Source organism: Coffea arabica, chromosome 2c (genome assembly GCF_036785885.1).
Source record: "Coffea arabica cultivar ET-39 chromosome 2c, Coffea Arabica ET-39 HiFi, whole genome shotgun sequence".
In the NCBI taxonomy this organism is placed as follows: Eukaryota; Viridiplantae; Streptophyta; class Magnoliopsida; order Gentianales; family Rubiaceae; genus Coffea; species Coffea arabica.
In genome coordinates this window covers 7,531,761-7,553,734 of record NC_092312.1, presented here as the reverse complement: position 1 = coordinate 7,553,734, position 21,974 = coordinate 7,531,761, and the positions used below count along the sequence as shown (strand labels likewise).

General features: G+C 36.1%; 3 protein-coding genes and 1 non-coding gene across 14 annotated transcripts; 3 read left to right on the top strand and 1 right to left on the bottom strand.

The window, feature by feature from the left end:
* Nucleotides 1–305: 305 nt before the first annotated feature.
* TRNAR-CCG (transfer RNA arginine (anticodon CCG)) lies at nucleotides 306–378 on the bottom strand. Its single transcript has one exon. It is a non-coding gene; the product is annotated as a tRNA-Arg (tRNA).
* On the top strand, nucleotides 310–5,931 carry LOC113725585 (protein CHLOROPLAST J-LIKE DOMAIN 1, chloroplastic-like). 4 transcript variants are annotated; one of them, XM_072074033.1, is made up of 10 exons: nucleotides 310–723; nucleotides 1,166–1,256; nucleotides 1,344–1,448; nucleotides 1,556–1,633; nucleotides 2,063–2,118; nucleotides 2,913–2,970; nucleotides 3,423–3,548; nucleotides 3,709–3,804; nucleotides 4,897–4,968; nucleotides 5,285–5,731. In XM_072074033.1, exons 1-10 carry the CDS (start codon nucleotides 602–604, stop codon nucleotides 5,327–5,329), a joined length of 849 nt encoding a protein of 282 aa, XP_071930134.1. In that variant the 5' UTR covers nucleotides 310–601; the 3' UTR covers nucleotides 5,330–5,731. The 4 variants fall into 4 exon arrangements, with proteins under 4 accessions (XP_071930134.1, XP_027104651.1, XP_071930135.1 ...); XM_072074034.1 differs by having other exon boundaries at nucleotides 311–723; nucleotides 1,150–1,256; nucleotides 5,663–5,931; XM_027248849.2 differs by having other exon boundaries at nucleotides 313–723; nucleotides 5,663–5,931.
* A 2,188-nt stretch (nucleotides 5,932–8,119) lies between these two features.
* On the top strand, nucleotides 8,120–13,556 carry LOC113725584 (cell division cycle 5-like protein). Its single transcript, XM_027248847.2, has 4 exons — nucleotides 8,120–8,455; nucleotides 9,036–10,736; nucleotides 12,109–12,390; nucleotides 12,705–13,556. Exons 1-4 carry the CDS (start codon nucleotides 8,279–8,281, stop codon nucleotides 13,260–13,262), a joined length of 2,718 nt encoding a protein of 905 aa, XP_027104648.2. The 5' UTR covers nucleotides 8,120–8,278; the 3' UTR covers nucleotides 13,263–13,556.
* A 708-nt stretch (nucleotides 13,557–14,264) lies between these two features.
* Nucleotides 14,265–18,150, top strand: LOC113725581 (uncharacterized). Of its 8 annotated transcripts, none has more exons than XM_072074032.1 (5): nucleotides 14,265–14,502; nucleotides 17,085–17,216; nucleotides 17,294–17,393; nucleotides 17,491–17,549; nucleotides 17,629–18,150. In XM_072074032.1, the coding sequence occupies exons 2-5, from the start codon at nucleotides 17,122–17,124 to the stop codon at nucleotides 17,660–17,662; spliced, it is 288 nt and encodes a 95-aa protein (XP_071930133.1). In that variant the 5' UTR covers nucleotides 14,265–14,502; nucleotides 17,085–17,121; the 3' UTR covers nucleotides 17,663–18,150. The 8 variants fall into 8 exon arrangements, 5 of the variants coding, with proteins under 5 accessions (XP_071930133.1, XP_027104645.2, XP_027104647.1 ...); XM_027248844.2 differs by having other exon boundaries at nucleotides 17,294–17,405; nucleotides 17,491–17,546; XM_027248846.2 differs by having other exon boundaries at nucleotides 17,294–17,405.
* Nucleotides 18,151–21,974: the final 3,824 nt, after the last annotated feature.

Genomic DNA, 21,974 nt, shown 5'->3' with positions numbered 1-21,974 from the left:
TTTGTAAATGGATTTGTCTAATTTAGACATTCATCGGTCAACTGAGAATAAAGAAGTATGCACTTTCTTGCGTTAGATTCTATGCCTTAGAGGGGAGTAAAATAAGGAAAATTGGTGATAGATTGATGAGGATGTTTGCCGATAAAACAAGAATTTAAAAAAAATTAAAGAACAGGATTATGTTAGTATTAAGATTTGTCGGATGGGCCACGGCCCACACAACTATCCTTCTTGATCTTTTGTTTTGGACAGCTTTTGACCAAAACAGATGTTACATTAAAACAGCACCGATGATCACCAGTTATCGTTCACGGTGGGACTCGAACCCACAATCTCCCGCTCCGGAGGCGAGCGCCTTATCCATTAGGCCACGCGAACGTCTTGTATTCTGCGCGTCTCGGTTGCTACTAAATCACTAAAGAAGCAACCTCTGCAACCGACTCGCCGGCTAACGGCTTCCGTTAAGTCTCGACCACGTCAAAACACTACAAACCCCTACACAAAACCCTGACCCAATCTTTTTGAACATTTGGCCTTCGAAGCTTTGAATCAAAACATAGATTAGATACACTTTAGTCTTAGGATTCAGGAACCAATTCCGATGGCTTTAACGATATCTTCAAGCTTAGTTCAATGTCCCAAACCATCTCTTTTTTCTCCCAAAAATTATCTTCTCAGAAGTTCAGCTCCACTCTGCAGAATTATCCCTTCCAACAATCTCAGGTAATTTCTCCAAATTCAGTCAACTTACTTCTGCCACTATTTTGGGTCATTTCTATTGTCTGCCCGAGAAAAGAAACTTCACGGCATATTTTAAGCTCTCGAATTGACGGTGGATGTATAGAAGCAAATAAACAAGCAATGCAGAGCAGGCTTGTTGAGGAAGCTTTAATTGGACTCTTTGACTTCGATTTCTACGTTCATTTTATCGTCTTACCTAGCCAAGTGGAGGGCTAGACTCAAATGTGCACATGTATCGGAGAACAAATAAGAATATATATATATATATATATATATATATATTTTGGGCAGAGTGGATGTTTTGTTGAGTTTTGATTGTGCAATCATTATTCAATTTTGCTGCTTTTGAAGGAAACGAAAGTAAATTTTCGTTCCATTTTCTGTATTTGCAATTGACTGTGGCATCAGAATGTTCAACTTACAGGTTTCCTAGAATATACAAGGTCGGTAAATTTATGGTTCAAGCTGCATCATCTGCTGCTGGGAGTCCAAGTAATGACTTTAATCCCTACGAGGTATGAACCTGCTATTACTCTAATGTGTAGATATTGAAGTAAGTGGTTCTCTTATCAATGGTTGTCAGGTATATGTGTATTGTATAGGTTCTTGGTGTAAGCCCCATTGAGGGATTTGACATGGTTAAGGCAGCATATGCGAAGAAAAAGAAGGATGCTGAGAAGAGAGGTGATGAGGCAACTGCAACTGAGGTGTGTTTCAATTCCCCCAAGTCTTCACATTATGTTGTATACTTTGGTTAGGCATTGTTATATTTGGCACGATGGATATTTATGGTTGATTTACGTGCCACTTGCAGTTGGAGAAAGCTTATGATAAAATCATGATGGCCCAATTAACAAAGCGGAAGAAAGGTGAAACTTTTGGTTCTTTCAAGGTATATTTCTAACATATCCTTCTTACTTTGTTTAAATCTCCAGAAATAATTGTTACATAATTAGGTAAACATATGTGTATAGTTACCTAAGTTCATGTTGTGTCATTTCAGGTTTTAGTAGTCCAATGAGTACAATTGCCTTTCTCTCTTTTCTTCCCCTTCCAAGGCGCAGTTTACTCTTAAGACAAACATTTTACCTGGCTAATCAGTGTGACACATTCTGAACTTACGGCGAGAAAACATGGTTGAGAGAAAACAATCAATTATCCACCATTTCTCGCTGAAATCTCTAATTAGGGTGTTAAATTATTTGTCTATCAAGTAAAGTATAAATTTCAGCTACAGAGTATTTTTGCAAATTAGTGTTGAGATAATCAACTATCAGTTGTGACTATTGTTATTTAGTATTCTACGTGCGTAATATTTCAGGTGTCGAAGGATATAAAGTTTGCTGATAAGCTGCCTATTGTTCCCTGGGGCCCAAGGTATCCTTCAGTACCTGTAATGCTACTGTTTGTCAATCAATTGCAACCTATCTGATTTTATGATGCATTGACACGGTCAGTGCTTCATATTCTAAAACATGCTCCATTGTGCTAACAAGGCTTTGGTGAAATCACAGGACTTTATATTTTGTTCTGTAGATAAGGAAATATATCTTTCATTCTTACTAGAATGAGGAATAAATCTCTAGTTAATGTTTGTTTTTATCACTTCTTTTGTTGTTGGGAAAATAGTAATAATCAGAAGAAATAGATATCTAGTCTTAGATCTTATTTCTAGATAATCACTAATATTGACAATGACACTTTATACCTGCACTCGGTTGAGATACTTCCATTGCATGTTAACTTTTGTAGTTTGTGGAATAATGGTATACTTGCGAGGGAAACTTAGCAGAGCTTTTTATTTATTTATTTTCCCCATTTAGGAAATCTTGATATGGTAGAGATAGAATCAAATTGCATGGCTTTTATGGTGGAACCTTTTGAAGTGAAGCGGTTTCTGTAGTTTTATTATGTCTGTCCAAGTCTCTATGCTTATAAGGCTTATCTGAGATTGACCTTTTCTTTGGGTAATGTTGTGGATGTAAACTTATAAGTGTTCTAGATAATCGATTAGGAATAACTATAATGAGAACTTTCACATATCCAAATAGTGTTATTATTTTGTTGTTTTTCCTTTTGGTTTAGAATTGATAAATTATTTCTTAAATTTTCTGCTGCAAAAGTTGATGCAATTTTATAACTTGTAACTCCGGTCTTGCTTGTGCTTTCAGGCCCACAAAGTCTGATCCAAAGGATATAAAGATCAACATTGCAATATCAGCAGTATTTGTAAGAGATGCAATTTATCATTGTAGCCCTTTAAGAGATATATCACCATATGGAAAGAATATATCATTTAAGTGACATAAATGTGTCAAGTCTCACTTTTGAACAGCTTGATCATCTACCAAGAAGAATTATGATAATATTTAACTTTCAAAGATTATATGTGCATATGATGACTATTACCGTGTTTCTGACATATTAGGGTTTTTAGGTGCATGGGTGTGTCTCTGAGGGAGAGAGAGGAGAAGAGTAGGAAAATTCTACTTGATTGAGATCACTATTTTGCTTGAGGTGTGGAGTACTCTAGGCAAAGTGAGCTTTGTGTGTGGATTATAGAAGTTATAGTTATAATTCCATTGCGGACTATTTTGCCATGTCAATGATATCACTGTCAAGTTTCTGATTATAAATTTGATGATTGTATAATGGTACCCTAACTTTTCAGTCTTTTGCAGACAGCTTGGATTTTTATCCAGCGTAGTGCTGAATATAAACCTTTACAGTTTTTGGCCTTTGTTTTCGTATATCGCATATTTGAGAAGTTGAAAGCATTCGAACCACCGGTTTCTCCCACATTTACTGTAAGTGTTGCTTGGTTGTTGAGCTGAATTGTAGTATCTTATATTACTTGCATATGTAATTTCCTGCTTTTGGCACATTTCATGACTAATTCTACTTTTTGTCCCTGCTAAACTTCTTTCGAATATGTTTGAGCATCTAAGCTGCCTTTTCTCGCTGCAGGAAGAGGGTGAAGATGAAGGGAGAATGTTGAGAATGGGGAAGAGGTTACTCAGATCTCTTTCATTGGTTTTTGGTTGTATAGCTGTTGCTTCATTGGTAAGCTGTGTTTGTGGACTCATGTTCAACTTAAAATTTATCTTCGTCATTAGCTTTGGATGTCTTAACTTTTTTGTCGAAGCAATTCCATTTTTGTTTGGATAGGATTACCTCATGCACCACTTCATCTTTTTTGGATCTTTTTTCCACCCACATTTGGATGCCATTAAAAATTTACATTTACCACAAATTGATATGCATCATTAATTTGAGGGATAAGCTCCGATTTTTCTCCTTCAGAAAGTGGGACTTGCTGGGAGTAGTTAAGTGTGTTCAACAGGAGCATTACTGTGTGTTGGCGTTCCAAAGAACAGAACAGGAAAGAACATATTATCAGAAGAAGACAGTATCTTGTAGTTCTGAGCGGAACAAGTCCACTAGGTTAGATTTTGTGTGGCTGCTCTCATGTCCAGTTTGGTGGTTATTTGTAGCTGTCTCTCATGGACACTTTTCAATGCTTGAATTTAGTACACTCTTCCAGAATACTTTGATAATGTTTAGCACTGTGCTAATCCTTAAAGTTGATGTGTTAGAGGGATTATCTCAGGTACCAAAATAAGTATTTTCTTTAGCATACAAAAGCTATGATAAATTTGCTGTGAATATCAAGTAACATGAAATTGGAGAGCATTTGAAAATTCAGCAAATACTTTTGGCAGAGACAAGATACTGTCTCTCTCCCCCCACAAAAAGTGAGGGCATCTGTGCTTGCATAATGATTGAACGCAATTCTTAGGCCAGGTTTTGCATTAATGTAACTAGTGAGAGCATAAAGTGGCTTATGAAGAAAATAAATAGATGAGTTATGTTTAAGTATATCTGCTATATATATATATATATATATTGTTTCTTTTTGAGGATAAATTTGTGTTCCACAATTATGGTAAGGGGCTCCTGTAATTAATGGCATCTGTTATAGCTAGGACATGATTTTGGTAAACGTGCTGTTGGGTACAACAGTAACTTGGAAAAGTACCACTCTTGCAGCATTGGTGCTAGGTTGATTTCTCACAATTGTTTGATGAATTTGCTTATGTTGACTTGCTTGCATTTTTTTCATCTTCATCTGTTCTTCGCATTGTTCTATTACAGGGATACACTGGTATTTTAAATTTGATCGAAGTTGCAGGTGGTTATATACCTCGCTTCTTGTACTACAACCAGGTATATAACTAATTCTCAAAATTAATGGTTAAATGTTTATATAGATGAATAAGATCTATCGTAGACCCAGATTATGCTGCCTCAATTTTCAAATGTGTTCCGGTTGGCTTAACTTTATGCATGACGGTGCATTCCCGAACTAACGATCCATTAAAATGGTGTTGATATCATTTTGGCTTTGGTAGTTTATTATTGTTATGGTTCAGCAGAGCTAAAACTGATATTGATTTTGAAAGACAAATCAAAGAACTTACGGAAGCATTTGGGTATTTTTCCTTGGGCATATGTTTGGCTACTTTCATCTTCATAAGTGCAGTGCAGGGTGGCTGTTGAGGACTTGAAGTTCATGTGCATCTTCTAGATGTTCACAAGATTCCATGGCTAGAAGCCATTCCTTCCATTTTGGGTTAATAGTGTGGGAATCACATACATCACAAGCATGCATCTTCAAGTGCTTTACCCAGGAGTAGTTATTTTAGAGTGGTGGATACAAGTTATACCCTCCTTTTGAGAGATCGGAAATACTAGCCTCATTTTTTTCTGAGAATTGCCCTGTGCGGTCAGGGCAAATAAACGAGTAGAAAGAGGAAGAGAGGACTGAGTTTCCACCAGTTACTACTGCATTTCTTCATATTTCTATCTGGAGAATGTTATTACGTTATTACACTCAAATAGAAATTCATGCCTTTTGCAGGAAATGCTCATTACTGCTTCAACAGCAGTCATGCTTTATGTTATGGCCTCATTTTACCGATGATGAAAACTTAAAGAGGAATTGTGCAGCTCACAAAGGAGTATATTTCTTTTCATAGACACTGTGGCCATTGTAATTGGCCATCAAATTTTGTAACTAGCAACATATTTTAATTGCCGTCTTGGTTCTTCGAGCTAATTCTAAGCTACGATGCAAAATTGTGTTTTTGATTTCCCCTGTTATACATAGCAGTGCATTTTATATTTCTATTACGGTATTTACCCAGAAAGAGTTCTATTAGGGTATTACCCAGAAAGATTAATGGCGTAGTTTCGTGTGCTTTTGCTTGTTCTTACCACTCTCTCTCTCTCTCTCACTCATCCAATATCTCAATTACGGTGAACTAATCCGTCTGATGTAACATCCACTCCCCCCTTCAGGAAATCAAGTCAGAGTACTTGAGTCTAAGCAGACTCAAGATTTTAGTAGATTGTTTTTGGCAGATGCACGTAAAAAGTGTTTGGATAGCACAAATATCTCAAATAATAATATTTCGCTTGCATCATAAACACATTTTTCAATTCATTTTTTTATATTTTTAATTATTTTTTTATCTTACATACATTATATCACAAAAAATATTACAGTAATTATTTCAAATAATACTCTATCCAAACAATGCTGCCGGCGATGTGAGGTTATGTTGGACGGTTGTTTGTCAAAGGCAATGATATGCCAAAGAAATATAGACGAGGCTTAGCAAGTTGGCTAGCTTTAAGCTTTATAAGAAAATTCTCAGCCTTTGAGATAAGCTTTTCCTTGGTTTGTTCGAGCTTATAAATAATTCATAGCTAGTATTTGTTTTAGGAGTTACAATTTGAACCAGGTGTTTTTTTTTCTGTTGGTTTGGGATAATGGATTCATCATGGGAAGACAAAGTGCTTTTAAAAATGATAACTTTTTTTTATACACTGACTGTATATAATTATTTTGTGTACTAGCAAATTTAGATTATTGTCACATAACATGACTTCAAATTTAAAATTTTAATCATGGGGATGTGACATACATTCAAAGTTGTTAGTGTAAAAAATCACTACGCTGTCACACTGTCAATGCGTAAAAACTTAATCCTATTCAAAATGAATAACTTTTCTATATATTGTGAGTGTAAAGATTTTTTGACACATGTAGTATACATCCGAGAATGCTATTATAAAAAAAAAAATCACTATACTGTTAGTATATAAAAAATTAATCTATTAAAAATTTGACATAATCCAACTTTTTTGTTGGATTATAAATTTAGCATTTCCTTATTGCACTGTGCCAAATGAAGAGGAATATTTTTGTAATAATATAGATGAATGGATATACAACGTCTCTTTTAGTTTTTTTTTTTGAAATATATTTTGGAACTCTTAGAATGTATTAAAATAAAATTTTCAAAATATTATGGCAATTGTCAACCATTTTAGCTTTTCGTCTAAGAAATATATTCATAATGTTATTTTTTTTAGTATAAGTGGGAAGTTTTGAACCCAAAATCTCTCACTTATACTCTCTCTTTTCGTACCACTCAACCCGTCCCTTCCCCACACAATGTAATTTAAAATAAAGTTTCGTGTAAAAATGCCTAAATCCTTAGTAATGAATTATAGAATAAGGTCATATTAAAGCAAGACAAAAAGGAAAGTAACAGTTATTATAAAAGTTATATAGATCTATCATATATACGTCAAATAAATAAACAAATCTTAAATTTTAAGTTCAACTAACTTTAAAGTTCAAAAAATATGAGATTGATCTTAGACTTGGCTAAGAATTTTAGTTAGTTGTACTAATTTTAGAGTTGAAAAATAATATGAGATTAGATATTAGCAAGGAAAATCCTCAAAAGCCTCTCCCTGACAATTGAACCCACCCACCCTAGTAGTTGATATTAATCAGCTTATTTATTACTCTTTCTTCTTTTAAGACGTTTCTGTCAAGAATTAATTTTCTTTATTCTTTCTTCTTTTAAGGCCTTCCTATTAGGAATTAATTTTCCTTTTTCACTCGGTTGACTCGAATGGTTGATATTAATTGACTTGTTTACTATTCTTTCTTCTTTAAAGGCATTTGTATCAGAAATTAATTTTGTTTAATTCTATTTTTTTTTTTTTATAAGTGGAATGTCTTCAACCAGAATCTCTTATTTACAATCATTTCTACTTTAACACACCCAAATCAGGAGTTTTTGGCTTTAACCATACAAAAGTAGTTATTAAGGCCGTACAATCGACCACACAAATTCGGTTTACCCATTGGGCTCGTTGGTTCTGACCAGACTAAGAAAAAATGCAGTATAAGGGACTGATCTTGACCCAATTAGAAAAATACCAAATACGAGCCAGGGCAGTAAGTGGGCCAAACCGAAGGATTTCTATAGCTACAACTTTGCAGCGGGTCAATGTGCAGAAGAGAAGACGGATAAACCACCGGAAAACCAAAACCTAGTCTGCTCCGGTCTTCTTCTACAAATTCAGATTATCAAAATCTTCTGTACAAATCTATCATTGAAGTTTTCCTTGTTTGGTTGAAGAAGAGGGAGGGAGGAAACAAAAGCCGGCAAAGATGAGGATTATGATAAAGGGAGGTGTTTGGAAAAACACCGAAGATGAAATCCTGAAGGCGGCGGTGATGAAATATGGGAAAAATCAATGGGCCCGAATCTCCTCGCTTTTAGTTCGTAAATCGGCTAAACAATGCAAAGCTCGCTGGTATGAGTGGCTCGATCCTTCTATCAAGAAGGTATGTTTTTTTTTTTCTCCCGCAAATTTTTTTATTACGCTTCGAATTTAGGGCATTTGTGCCGTGTAATATAGTAGAATTAGGTTAATGCATTGCCGTGCTAGGAAGTTTATTGATTGCTATTATTGTTTGGTTTTAGTGCTCGGAATATTTCGTGTTTTTCCTCCCTAGCTACAATGGATTATGGATATCTGTGCATCTTCACTATCTGTAGGCTTGGGTTTGAGACTTTGAGTGCTTTTAAAGACACCTGTAAAAGTAGCTAAGCTTTTTGTGCGGAGAGTTTCACGTTTAGAACTGGATGTGACGTATAATATGTTTTGCTTCTAATTTTGTGGATATGGGAGAAGTTTACTTGAATTTGGGTGTAATATCTTCGGATAATTTTCTTTGTTTTTTTGTTTTGGGGGGGGGGGGGGGGGGGTTGTTGCTCTGCCAGGTCGTGTTCTTATTTTACCCTGTTTTCTTTATTTTCATCTTGATATTTATGTCATTCTCATTTGTCACTGCAGTTTGCGCGTTGCCAAAGTATTATTAGTGAAAAATGAAATTATAAGCTCCCTTTCATGTTTCATTTCAGACTGAGTGGACGAGAGAAGAAGATGAGAAACTGTTACATCTTGCAAAGCTCATGCCTACCCAGTGGAGAACGATTGCTCCTATTGTTGGTCGTACTCCATCTCAGTGTCTGGAGCGCTATGAGAAACTCCTTGATGCTGCATGTGCGAAGGACGAGAACTATGAGCCAGGAGAAGATCCTCGCAAATTGCGTCCTGGAGAGATCGATCCAAATCCAGAATCAAAGCCTGCCCGTCCTGACCCCGTGGACATGGATGAGGACGAGAAAGAGATGCTTTCAGAAGCACGAGCTCGGTTAGCCAACACCAGAGGTAAAAAGGCTAAAAGGAAAGCAAGGGAGAAGCAGCTTGAAGAGGCTCGAAGGCTTGCTTCACTGCAGAAAAGGAGAGAGCTAAAGGCTGCTGGAATTGACGTGCGGCAAAGGAAGAGAAAGAGGAGGGGAATCGATTACAATGCCGAAATTCCCTTTGAAAAGAAGCCTCCTCCGGGCTTTTATGATGTTACAGATGAAGATCGGCCAGTGGAGCAACCGAAATTCCCCACTACCATTGAAGAACTTGAAGGTGAAAGAAGGGTTGATAGGGAAGCTCGTCTGAGGAAGCAGGATGCTGCGAGAAACAAGATTGCAGAGAGACAGGATGCTCCTTCAGCTATAATGCAAGCAAACAAGCTTAATGATCCTGAGGCAGTAAGGAGGAGATCAAAATTAAATCTTCCTGCACCACAAATTCCAGATCATGAATTGGAGGCAATTGCAAAAATTGGTATAGCTAGTGATATTATAGGGAGTGAGGAACTTACAGAAGGTAATGCTGCCACTCGAGCCCTCCTTGCAAGTTATGCCCAGACACCACAGGGGGGAATGACTCCATTAAGAACCCCTCACAGAACACCTGCTGGTAAGCAGGATGCCATAATGATGGAGGCAGAAAATCAGAGGAGGTTAAGTCAATCTCAGACACCTTTACTTGGAGGGGATAACCCCGTGCTTCACCCCTCTGATTTCTCTGGAGTCACTCCAAGGAAAAAGGAAATCCAAACACCAAATCCACTTTTGACTCCTTCAGCAACTCCTGGAGGCCCAGGCCTTACGCCTAGAATTGGCATGACACCTTCAAGGGATGGATATTCTTTTGGTACAACACCAAAAGGAACTCCAATTAGAGACGAGCTGCGCATAAATGAAGATATGGAGATGCATGACAGTGTTAAGCTGAGACAAGCTGATTCCAGGAAGGAACTGCTCTCTGGTCTGAAAAATCTTCCACAGCCCAAGAATGAGTACCAAATTGTCACCCAGCCAATTCCTGAAGATAATGAAGAGCCTGAGGAGAAGATTGAAGAAGACATGTCTGACAGGTTAGCTAGGGAGAAGGCTGAGGAGGAAGCTAGGCAACAAGCATTGCTGAAGAAAAGATCGAAAGTACTTCAGAGGGAACTACCTAGACCTCCTGTTGCTTCACTGGATTTAATCAGAACTTCACTAATAAGATCTGATGAAGACAAGAGCTCTTTTGTTCCTCCAACGTTAATTGAGCAGGCTGATGAAATGATAAGAAAGGAACTTCTGTCTTTGCTAGAGCATGATAATGCAAAGTATCCACATGATGAGAAAGTGAAGAAGGAGAAGAAGAAAGGAACAAAAAGAAAGGCTGCTTCTGTACCTGTGATTGAAGATTTTGAAGAAAATGAAATGAAAGAGGTATGTTCTTTAGTAAGTAATTGTAATATCATTAACTCCCCTTGACTGCAGTTACATTTTCTTATTTTATATAATCATGGTTCGCCATCGCGGGTCGCGGTCGCGTCGCGGTCTCAGTTGTTCCACATCCGTCGCGGCATATCGGTTGAATATTGGGTGATATGAACATTATAACACATTAAAGTTTCCAAAAATTTTGAAAAAATTACTAAAATTAGAAAATACTGAAAAAGATACAATTTAAAAAAATATCGGAGTCGACTCCGAGTTGACTCGGATATATTGACCGATATCATGTATCACGGATTCGAATCGGTCAATATCGGCCGAGTCAGAGCGAGTCGTCGCGGATATGGTGATATCCGCGATTCGGGGATCGGTATCGTACCGGTCCCTTCCGTTCCAGATACGACTCGGCCGATACGTATCGGTATCGGCCGATATGGCGAACCATGTATATAAAGGTGCATTTGATGCATCTAGGACTTTTTCCCCTCCACCTTGTTCCTCTCTTTACTTCGCATCGCTAAGCTGTGAAAGTTCAAGATGTTGAATAGTTTTGTGCTCTTACTTTTAGACCATGTTAATAGTATATGTGTTTGGTGGCGCATCATTGGTTTCTAAAATCATTTTGCTTTTGTTGAGAAGTTTTTATGCTTTCAACAGCTTGGAGGTATTTGACACTGTAGATGTATCCTCTTCCAGGACATTGACAATTTTATATGTTTAAAGGTTTTCCATACTTCTAGATGTGATTGTATACCTTACTATGACACTGGTGATTTTTTACATGTAGATTTTTCCCTATTTGTTACTTCTCTGTTCAGACCTTATTGGTGTACACTGTGTATTCATAATGAGGAGTTCAGCTTCTCATAGATAATAAAATGTCTGAATTCCAATTGCTGCAGGCCCTTCTGTCATTTCTAATGGAATCATGTTTAGCCTTAGAAAGGTATCCCTTTTACTGCTGTTATTTTGTTCGAGGACTCCCACAAAATCCTTTTTATAGAGTCAAAATCTTTTGGGCAGACACAGTGCAACTGTGTAGCTTATTTTAGTAGACTATTTGAGGTACTTATAGCTGCTTCTTCTTCTTCCTTTGGGTGGGATGGGGGTTGTTTCCGAGGCAAGTCCTTCAAACATTTAATCCAAAAAGCTATTTCAATGACCATTCCATGAGGATAAAGTCAGACTGTCCATTTCTAGATCAGTTTGCTGCTACTCTTTGACCATATTATTTGGTAAAATGTTGGCTTGGTACTTGCTCGTGGTAGATTCATAATTGATAGTGGTGCTCAGCTATGGTTTTTTTCAGAAGCTTTTTTCTGATGCTTCCGCCATGAACTAATATCAGACTTTTGATTTGCAGGCTGATAGCTTGATAAAAGACGAGGCTGAGTTTCTTCGTCTAGCATTGGGACATGAGAGTGCTTCTGTTGATGAATTTGTTGAAGTTCATAAAACATGCTTAGATGATGTTATGTATTTCCCTAATCGAAGAGGCTATGGGCTTTCCAGTGTTGCTAACAACATGGAGAAGCTTGCTGCTTTACAGAATGAATTTGAGTGTGTAAAGAAGACGATGGATGATGACACCAAGAAAGCACAGGGTCTTGAGCGAAGGATAAAAGTTCTTACAGATGGTTATCAGGTGCTACTAATCCCTACATAGTATTAGGGCCCATAATTTTGTGTTTTATTTGTGTTCCAGCCATGTGAATTTCCTGCATTGTTAAGTGAAGCTTCAGTCTAAATATTGGTTTCCGTTAGACTATGACTAGTTGTAATTGGATGATCTTGAAGTCTGTATAATGTGAATGAGAATAGAGACTCAGGATTGTGATGAAAAGGTTGATTGCTAATGTATTTTTACTTATCTAGGGTGGAATTTCCTATTTCTGTTCCTTTACTGGTTAGACTTATGTTCGGGCTTGAGACTAACAATTGGTTATTTCACATCATCAGATGAGAGCTGGGAAGCTATGGTCGCAAGTTGAAGCCATCTATAAGCAGATGGATACTGCAGAGACTGAGCTTAAATGCTTCCAAGCTTTGCAGGTGCAAGAGCACTTGGCTGCATCAAACAGGATAAATACTCTGTGGGAAGAAGTTCAGAAGCAGAAGGAGCTGGAGAGCACCTTACAGAAAAGGTTTGGGGACCTTCTGGCACAAAAAGAGAAGATTCAGAATCTCTTGGAGGAACACAGAGCAAAGGCACAAGTACAAGAAGAAATTGCAGCAGAAAACGCAGCCCCTGAGTTGCCCAAAGATGAGGATTCTTCAATTGGAAATGAGACCATGGATGTTGATGTGATCCCAGAAGTTGCAACTCCTAGCTCAAGTGACACAACTGAGGTTCCCGAAATGGTGAAGGAACAGTTGGGGGAAGCTAGAGGAGAATTAAGTTCCAAAGCTTTCGTTGAGGAAGATCATGCAGATGTATCTGATGTTAAACCCCAGCGAGGTATGAATGGTCCGGTCCAAGGGACAGAAGAAGTCGTGGATGCCAGCGTTACTGCGTGATTAATTGAATGTCTTCAGAAGCTAGCAAAGATTGGATGATGTACAATGTGGAAGATGCAGAAAAATAGATTTCTGGTGCCAACTTAAATCACTGGAGGATCTATACAAGTGAGATGAGTGCTACTTTGTTGGCGTCTCCGACCAATGATATGCTTGAAATTGTTTTTTTTTTTATTTACTATAAAAACTGAGTGACAATTCTATGTAACATTCATCATTTGTTACCTTTCTGTTCTCGAGGAACATAAAGTTGAGCATAAATGTTAATACGCTATACCCTGCATATTTTGGAAACTGTCCATACATGCTAAAAGATGTATTGCGGGTTTGTTTTCCAAGCATAGATTCAGACGTTTCTCCGTAAATTCCAACGTTCGGTGAGATAAAATGAAATGAGTCGAGACTGAAAAGGACAATATAAGCAGTAGCCGTCCATTGAAAAAATGATGCAGAAACTACTCTTGAATAGGGCAGTTAATACTTAATAGGGTTGGGTTGACGTGAACTCGACTGACCTCGGCCAATTGGACCAAAAGAAGAAGGGCCAAGTTTATTATAATTCTGGACCAAGTAGATTTTAAACCCAAATTTGAGGCTCAATTAAAATATGAATTGAGTTTGGACCTTCATAGATTCAGTTCAATTAAATTCGACCCGTTATTTTGTATACATACATATATGTATGTATATATATATATATAGGGAGAATTGTAATTTTGATCCCCAATCTATAGTGTATGTGTATAATTAGTTTCCAATCTATTTCGAAAATCAATTTTGGTCCTCAATCTATTCAATTTTGCGCTAAAAGTGGATAATTGACGGAATTTCTTTAATTTCAACCGGAACCAAGTCACATGAGATCACGTGCCAGCACTAAAATCCCTTTTTCAATTTTTTTAATTTCTGAAACACATTTTTTAATATTTTCAGCTTTGTCTTGCCTTGGGACATATTAAACAAAGACATGAAAGGCTAAAATTCACTAATCAAGGAGTGGAGCCCACCAAAAAGGTTGAATATAAGAAAAAGAAACATTTGCTCTCGTATTTCTCAACCTGAGTTCTTCTCTTCAGCAAAAGAACAACGAACCCTAAGAGCCAAAATCAAGAATCAAAACGTGAAAAAATACGAAAAAAATTTTGCCGAATTCAGTCAAACTGAAGCTGCTCGTGGCATTGCAAAGCAGAAATGACAGTGAGACCTAAGGAAATGAATAAGCTGGCAGCACCTAATTATGGTATGTGATTTTGCCTTCTTTTTGTGATATATATGCACAATCGCCAATTATAATGTTAGAATATAGTGAAAAAGATGTTTCTTGTACTTGGGGGGACAAAAAATCTGTAATGAAGGCTTTATGAACGACCAATCTTGAAAAAAGCCCTAAAAAAATTTGTCATTTGTGATGTGGTCCCATGTGTGTCTCTAAACGGGATCTTATTATGCTGGTTCATACTGTACAAGTGGGACTTATTTTACTGCAATTGATGGTCCATGTCTTTGAATCTTTGCTAAAGTATGCATTTTTTATTGTCGGTTTGCTAGTTTTACTATTTCTGTCATCTAAATTATGGTCTGTGTTGTTTGTTTGTTGTTTTTGTTTCTTATTTTTTTTTAAATGTAGATAATGATAGTACGAAAGTGACTGTGAAGTGTCACTTATGGGGAAAATGTGAAACTGAACCTGATGTTCATTATGAGGGAGGTGAATTAAGGGTGTTTGATCATGTAGAGGTCACAGGTATAAGCCTTTTTGAAATGGATAGAATGTTAGAAAGTCAGGATAGAGAATTGCATGTCTATTGTGTTAATCAATTTGAGTATGGAAGGGTAGTTGATTTGTACACAGAGGTTTCTTTTAGTGAGTTATTAGCATCATAGTGGGGGTTTGATATTGATGATGAAGATTTTGTATTAGAAAATGAAGATGATGAATCTGATAGTTAATATATAGAGGGTTCTAATTCTGGAAAATTCTCAAGAAAATATTCTGATTATGAGCAAAATTCTGATGACAATGACTATGAAGAAAATGTTGATCATAATTTAGAATAGTTAGGGGTAGAAAATCACAGGAAACAGTAGCTTAAAAGGAATAAAAAAAAGAATATGTAGAGGAAACTAGGGGACAAACAGTGAGTAATTCTGATACTGATGATGATAAATCCGACATAGATGTTGCACCAGATTCAAGTTTAGATATTGATAGTCTCCAAGGTTCAGATAAAGAGGGTTATTTAAAACCCCCTATGTATGACCCCAAGGATGCAGATAACCCCAATCTTGAAATTAGGCAGGTATTTATCACATTCAAGAAGTTTAAAGAGACAGTTAGAACCTGAAATATCAAGTGGGGTAGACCATTTAAATTTACCAAGAGTGACACCATTAGATGCAGGGCAATTTATCCTAAAAAAGAATGTGACGGGTACATATATGCTAGGAAGATGAAAGGTGATGGCAGATTAGAAATTAGAACATTCCAGCAGAAACACAAGTATGGGTTTTCATATCATAACAAGAGTGTGAAATCTGGGTGGGTTGACAAAATATTTTAAGACATTTAGGGAGAATACCAAGATGGATTATGCTAGCTTCAAAAATCCGGTAATGAAAGAGAACAAGTGCTATTTGAGTAGACATCAAGGCTATAGAGCTAAAAAAAATTGGCAGGAAGTTGGCCCAAGGTAGAGATGTGAACCAGTACAATAAGTTGCCCAAGTATATCAATAAAATCTTGAGAAGTAACCCAGGTAGTACTGTAGTAATGAATGTGGCAGAAGACTACTGTGATTTAGTCATCAAACAAGAAAAATATCAAAGTTTGTACATGTGCTTCGCTGGTGTGAAAAAAGAATTTTTAGATGCTTGTAGGCCTGTATTTGGATTAGATGAGACTTTCCTCAAAGGTGCGGTTGGTAGAGTATTACTGATAGCAGTTGAAGTTGATCAAAATAATGGTTTGTATCCAATTGCTTATGCAGCAACTGAGAGAAAAACTAAGAATTCCTGAATTTGATTTCTTATTTTACTTAATGAGGATCTAAAAATTGAAAAAGATTATGAATGGACCATAATGAGTGACAAGCAGAAGGGCATAATTCAAGCATGTAATTCAATTTTTTTAGGGGCTAATCATAGATTTTGTGTGAAGCATATGCATAGCAATATGGTAGCTGCTGGATTCAAAGGGACAGCCATGAGGCAAGTCTTATGGAAAGCATCTAAGGCAACTACTCATGCACAATTCATAAGAAGAATGGAAGCCATAGCAGAACTGGATGTTGATGCAATTAAGTGGTTAGAGGACAAGAATCCAGTTGAGTGGAGTAGATCACACTTCAGAACATTTCCTAAATGTGATATGTTGTTGAATAACTTATGTGAATCATTTAACAGTGAAATATTAGATGCCAGGGAAGGGTCCATTGTTGTCATGATGAAGGCATTGAAACATTTTGTCATGCAAAGAATGCAAGAAAATAGAGATAGAGGTAGGAAAAAACGAAGTAAATTTGGTTTCTATCCAAAAATTAGAAAAATGATGAAGGTTAATATTGACAAGGCAACTTACTATGTGTCTTACAAATCAAACTATGTCAGTTTTGAAGTTATTGGTCCTTATGGTGATAAGTGGGCAGTCAATATTTAGGATTGGACTTGCTCATACAGGAAATGGGATTTGACAGGGATACCATGTATTCATGCAATTTCAGCTTTGTGGATTGCTATGAAGGCCCCTATGCAGTACATTGATGACTGTTATAGTGTTAAAAAATATCTTAAGTGTTATGACCCTTGCATTTTACCTGTGAATAGAGCGTATGAGTGGGAAGATGTAGATGTTCAGCCACCCATGTCACCAACTTATGGAAGAGTATCAAGAAGACCAAAGAAACAGAGGAGAAAATCTGGTGATGAGATACAGCAAACAAAGGACCAGGCAAGAAGGTGAGAAGATTTGGTCAAATCTGTAAATGCTCATTCTATGGTGAAGAAGGTCATAACACACGGACATGTAAGGTTAGAGAGGAAGCAGGTGTTGCAGCCAGTCAAATAAGAGAACAGGGGCAGAAAACACAAGCAAATCAGAAGGATATGAGTTTCTCACAACTAGATGACATGATAGTAGATAACTCTGTAACTCAAGCATGTAATTTGTGTAAATAGATATACCTGTGTTTGTAACATTGTAGCAGCTAATGCATTTTATGCTTTGTTGTAGGTCAGGGGCAACACTTCAAATGCAAAGAAGAGGAGAACAAAAACATCAAGAAATATGTTGTAATTTTATTACTTAATGTACATTTAGTTATTGTTTCTTGAGTTCGATATTTAGTGGTTAAATGCTGATGTATTGCAGGGAAATGACACCAAACGAAGTGCAAAGCAAATAGATTCATCACAGAACAACCCAACAACTGGTGATGACAGCATAATATCTTTTGCCCCTACTGCTTAACCAAACCTGCGTGAAGCTTTTGGGATCCTAGAGCATTTTGTGGTACATTGCAGTCAACCAGTTGGCCAAGGAAGAACAGTAATACCTTTTAGGATCAAAGATATTCAAATTCACCTTGCAATGACAAAGGAAAAGCCAACATCAACTAACTGATATGTAGTTAATCAGCACCTTTTGGATGTTGCTAATCAGTACCTAGCTTAATGTTAATAATCAACACCTTTTGGATGGTTGTGTTGCTGAATTTGATTAGTAGTAACTTTTGTCAGATTAGTAGCTTTTGTACATTGGTATTTAGAACTCATGCATCTTGAGAACAAGTCAGCGTGAACATGACAGTTTTAAAGTTTGTAATCATTTCTGGCAAATGACAAAACAGTGTCTATTTAATGGTTGTAATAAATTCTGAATGTATCTTTTGCATATTGGTTCCAAACCAGTAATGAATTCTTCTTTTATCTTTTGGTATTTTTTTTATTTTTTGGTATGTTACCATTTGTTTTGTTTTACTATCCAGCATTACATATGATATTCAGGTTTTATAGTAGCTTACTTCCACATTTTGAAGTTCAGTTTTCATTCTGTTTTCTGGTCATTCTGGATTGTGAAAATTATCATAAATAGGTGCTTCAAGTTTTATATAGAATTCTAGGCAAGGAAACGCCTTTATTTGATCAATGGGATGGTGGTTGTAAAAGTATGATTCTAGCTGTGGATGACTTGGATGTATTGAATTCCTATTATTCTTCCATGTTTCTTTATATCTGCAATGCAAGGATTGTAGTGAATTTCCTATTCTGATTTTTGGGACTGTTTAATCCAATGATATGAACCCATGTTCATGCATAAACTGGCTCTTTGAATTAGGATTCATGATTTTGCTGTCAAATGATTCTTCATTCAACCTCTCAAATTGAATTCATTTTCCGAGAAGAACTCAACATCCAGTTAACTTGTAAATGAATTTTAAAAACACAACTAATTAAAAACAGATTGGAACATCCAATATATTCATTCATTTAAAATAAACACAATGTACTAGCATGATAGTAGATTACAACTTATACATTCACCCCTTCTAACAAAAAATATCAAAATTACAATCCGGACGAATGTCTTTCATCTCTATTCATTCAAGAAAACAAAATGTACTAGCCTGATAGTAGATTACAACTTACACATTCACCCATTCCAACAAAAAAATACAAAAATTACAATCCGGATGAATATCTTTCATCTCTAAGTTTAGACAGTATCTAGCTTAGCCTAATACTTAACACATTTTCCTTAAGCTGCTTAGTTGATACCAAGACTGTCCAACCTTCTGCCTTTTACACCAGTAACACAATAACCAACAGAAGTACCAACAACAAAATTGCTAACAATAATTTTCTTTCCCTTGCTCTTAGCCTCTCAATTGTAGCATTCTTACTGTTCATGCTCCGTAGTAATCCAGGAATCAGGACTGTTGACCTTCTACATATTTTCGGATCATGCCATTTAAAATAATCGCATCCTTTTTTTCTGTTACTCTTCACAGCCAACATCATAAAACTTTAGCTTTAAACTGAGAAATAGAGATAGAAAAGTCGAAATCAGAAACAGAGACAACCATACTTTCTTGATTGCATAAGTGGAATATTTTCTCCCAAGATTATTGCTTGTCCAAGAAGTAACCATTATTGCTTGCTGCTTGCAGTCGCAATTTTTCATTGGTTCCATGAGGAGCTAAATTGAAAATAGAAGAAACTCGACACAAAGTTTTTGCCTAGATCTTGCAATTTTTTGCCAGAATGATGAATTTTTTTGTCTGATTAGAATGGGATTGAGGCTGCTAGGGTTTGTTCTTGAGTTGGAAGAAAGAAGATGAGAAAAGAAGGAAGTAGAGGATGTCATCGTCCTACTTTATTTTGTGATTTATTTCTACACACGATTACTAACTCCTTGATTAGTGAATTTTAGCCTTTCATGTCTTTGTTTAATATGTCCAAAGGCAAGACAAAACTGAAAATATTAAAAAACGTGTTTCAAAAATTTAAAAAATTGAAAAAGGGGTTTTAGTGCCGGCACGTGATCTCACGTGACTTGGTTCTGGTTGAAATTGAAGAAATTTCATCAGTTGTCCACTTTTAGCCCAAAATTGAATAGATTGGGGATCAAAATTGATTTTCGAAATAGTTGGGAACTAATTACGCGCATATATTATAAATTGGGGATCAAAATTACAATTCTCTCATATATATATACACACATATATGTGTATATATATATGTATGTATGTATATATATATATGGGTAAAAAATAAAAAAACCCTGTGGTAAACCAATTTTATAAATAAGCCCCTATGGTTTCAAAATATACAACACGGTACCTCATATTTTGAATTAAATTGTAAATCTGACGAAAATTGATAAAATTAACGGGCACTGATGAAATGACCAAAATGCCCGGCTCCAACTCTTTTTCTCTCTCATACACTCATATAACATTACGAGCTCTTCCTCCTAAGCTTCAACTTACTCCCACATTCAACCATTTGATTATTACCCATCGTTTTTACCTCATTCTCACAAAACCCATAGTTAATAGTATTTTTTTTATTCTTTTGTCTTAGCCCTATAAATTGAAAGACCAGTTGAAGAGATTATTTATCCATCTAGAGATTGAAGCAGCAGCAGGAAAAGAAAGAAGAAAGAAAACAAACGATGATGCACAGTAATAGGTGCAATGGTGGCTCTCATGGAAACATGGCTGGACCATGTTCATGTGGCATGTTCCACACTTATCAAGCCAATTTCTTCTCCATGCTCTTCTCTATGCCTAACCATCACAATAAACCCTTTGATGAAACTGCTAAAATGTATTCCTTCGCATTATCTCTACTGTCTTCCTCTGTTGATTGCACTCTTTTCTTGGGCACCCCTTCTACTCATCTAACTAATAACGACATCGAAAAAAGACGCTCTTCTTACATGTCTAACTTCTGCTGGGATATTTCACAGTCTAAACATTCGTCCAATTCTCCCCATCATTCGTCCCATAAAAGTAGCCGGGCAAACAGTTACACCAACTCCAGTTATGGTGGGTACTGCTTCAACGGAAAATGTTCATATATCGTTCTTGAAGGAGGGTGGGACAAATTCTTCAACACCAGTATCTGAGGTTCAATCAGTCTCGAAGAATGGGCTGGGGATTTCTATGAACACCAGGTACAGTCTAGTGCGGTTGTTAAGGGCAGCTTCACGGAGTTTTATTGAGAGGTTCAAACATCACTAGGAGTTTTATTGGGGGCTAAGGGGTAGAATAGTAATATTTGCTAAAAATTTGTTTTTAGTTTTCAGTATATCAGTCCCGTTAATTTTACCGATTTCCGTCAGGTTTACAATTTAGTTCAAAACATGAGATACCGTGTTGTATATTTTGAAACTATAGGGGCTTATTTGTATAATAGGTTTACCACAGAGTTTTTTTTTTATTTTTACCCCATATATATGTATGGATATATATATTTGTGTGTGTATATATACACACACATATATATACATGTATTTTTTTAATATGTAATGTATACTTAAAATATTAGTAATTAGTAGGAAGAGAATTAGATTCATTAGATAAATTATTAGTAATCTATTCACGTTTCATTATTATTTTCTATGTATTTGAAAAGAATTAGGTACAATTATTATTGAAAAATGTTTAGTTTATGTACTTTTAATGAACTTTTTATTGGTGTATATATACTTGTATAGTTTTAATGTTACAGATTTCAAATTAATATTATTTAATGATTATAGTAATTATATTAAAAAATTAAGAAAAAATAAGTGAGTTTAAACTGAGTCCGAATTGAAATCAAAATTCGAATATATTATGAATCAAATATGAACTTTACGTGTATTAGCTGAAAACTCTTTATTTTTTTTTTAAAGAAAAAACTCATGAATCGAAACCAAATATTTTAATGGGCTTATTAAAACCCGGCTCAAATGTCCCTTCCTGTCAAATGAAATGTAGGTAGGAAACTACTGAACTCAAAAGACTAGCCATCTTTTGTTATGAGCGTCAATAAACCATAATGGCGGCTCCCAGGATTTCTGAAGTTCTAGGAAAGATTGGTCTGGAGTTCCAAGAATGATCGGTCGGCCGTGGACAATTTTGCTTGTTAAGCTTGAAAGGGCTATTTTAGTGCATCAAATTGCAGTCAAGAATTTGAATATTTGAAACATCAATAGCGTCTGTAAGA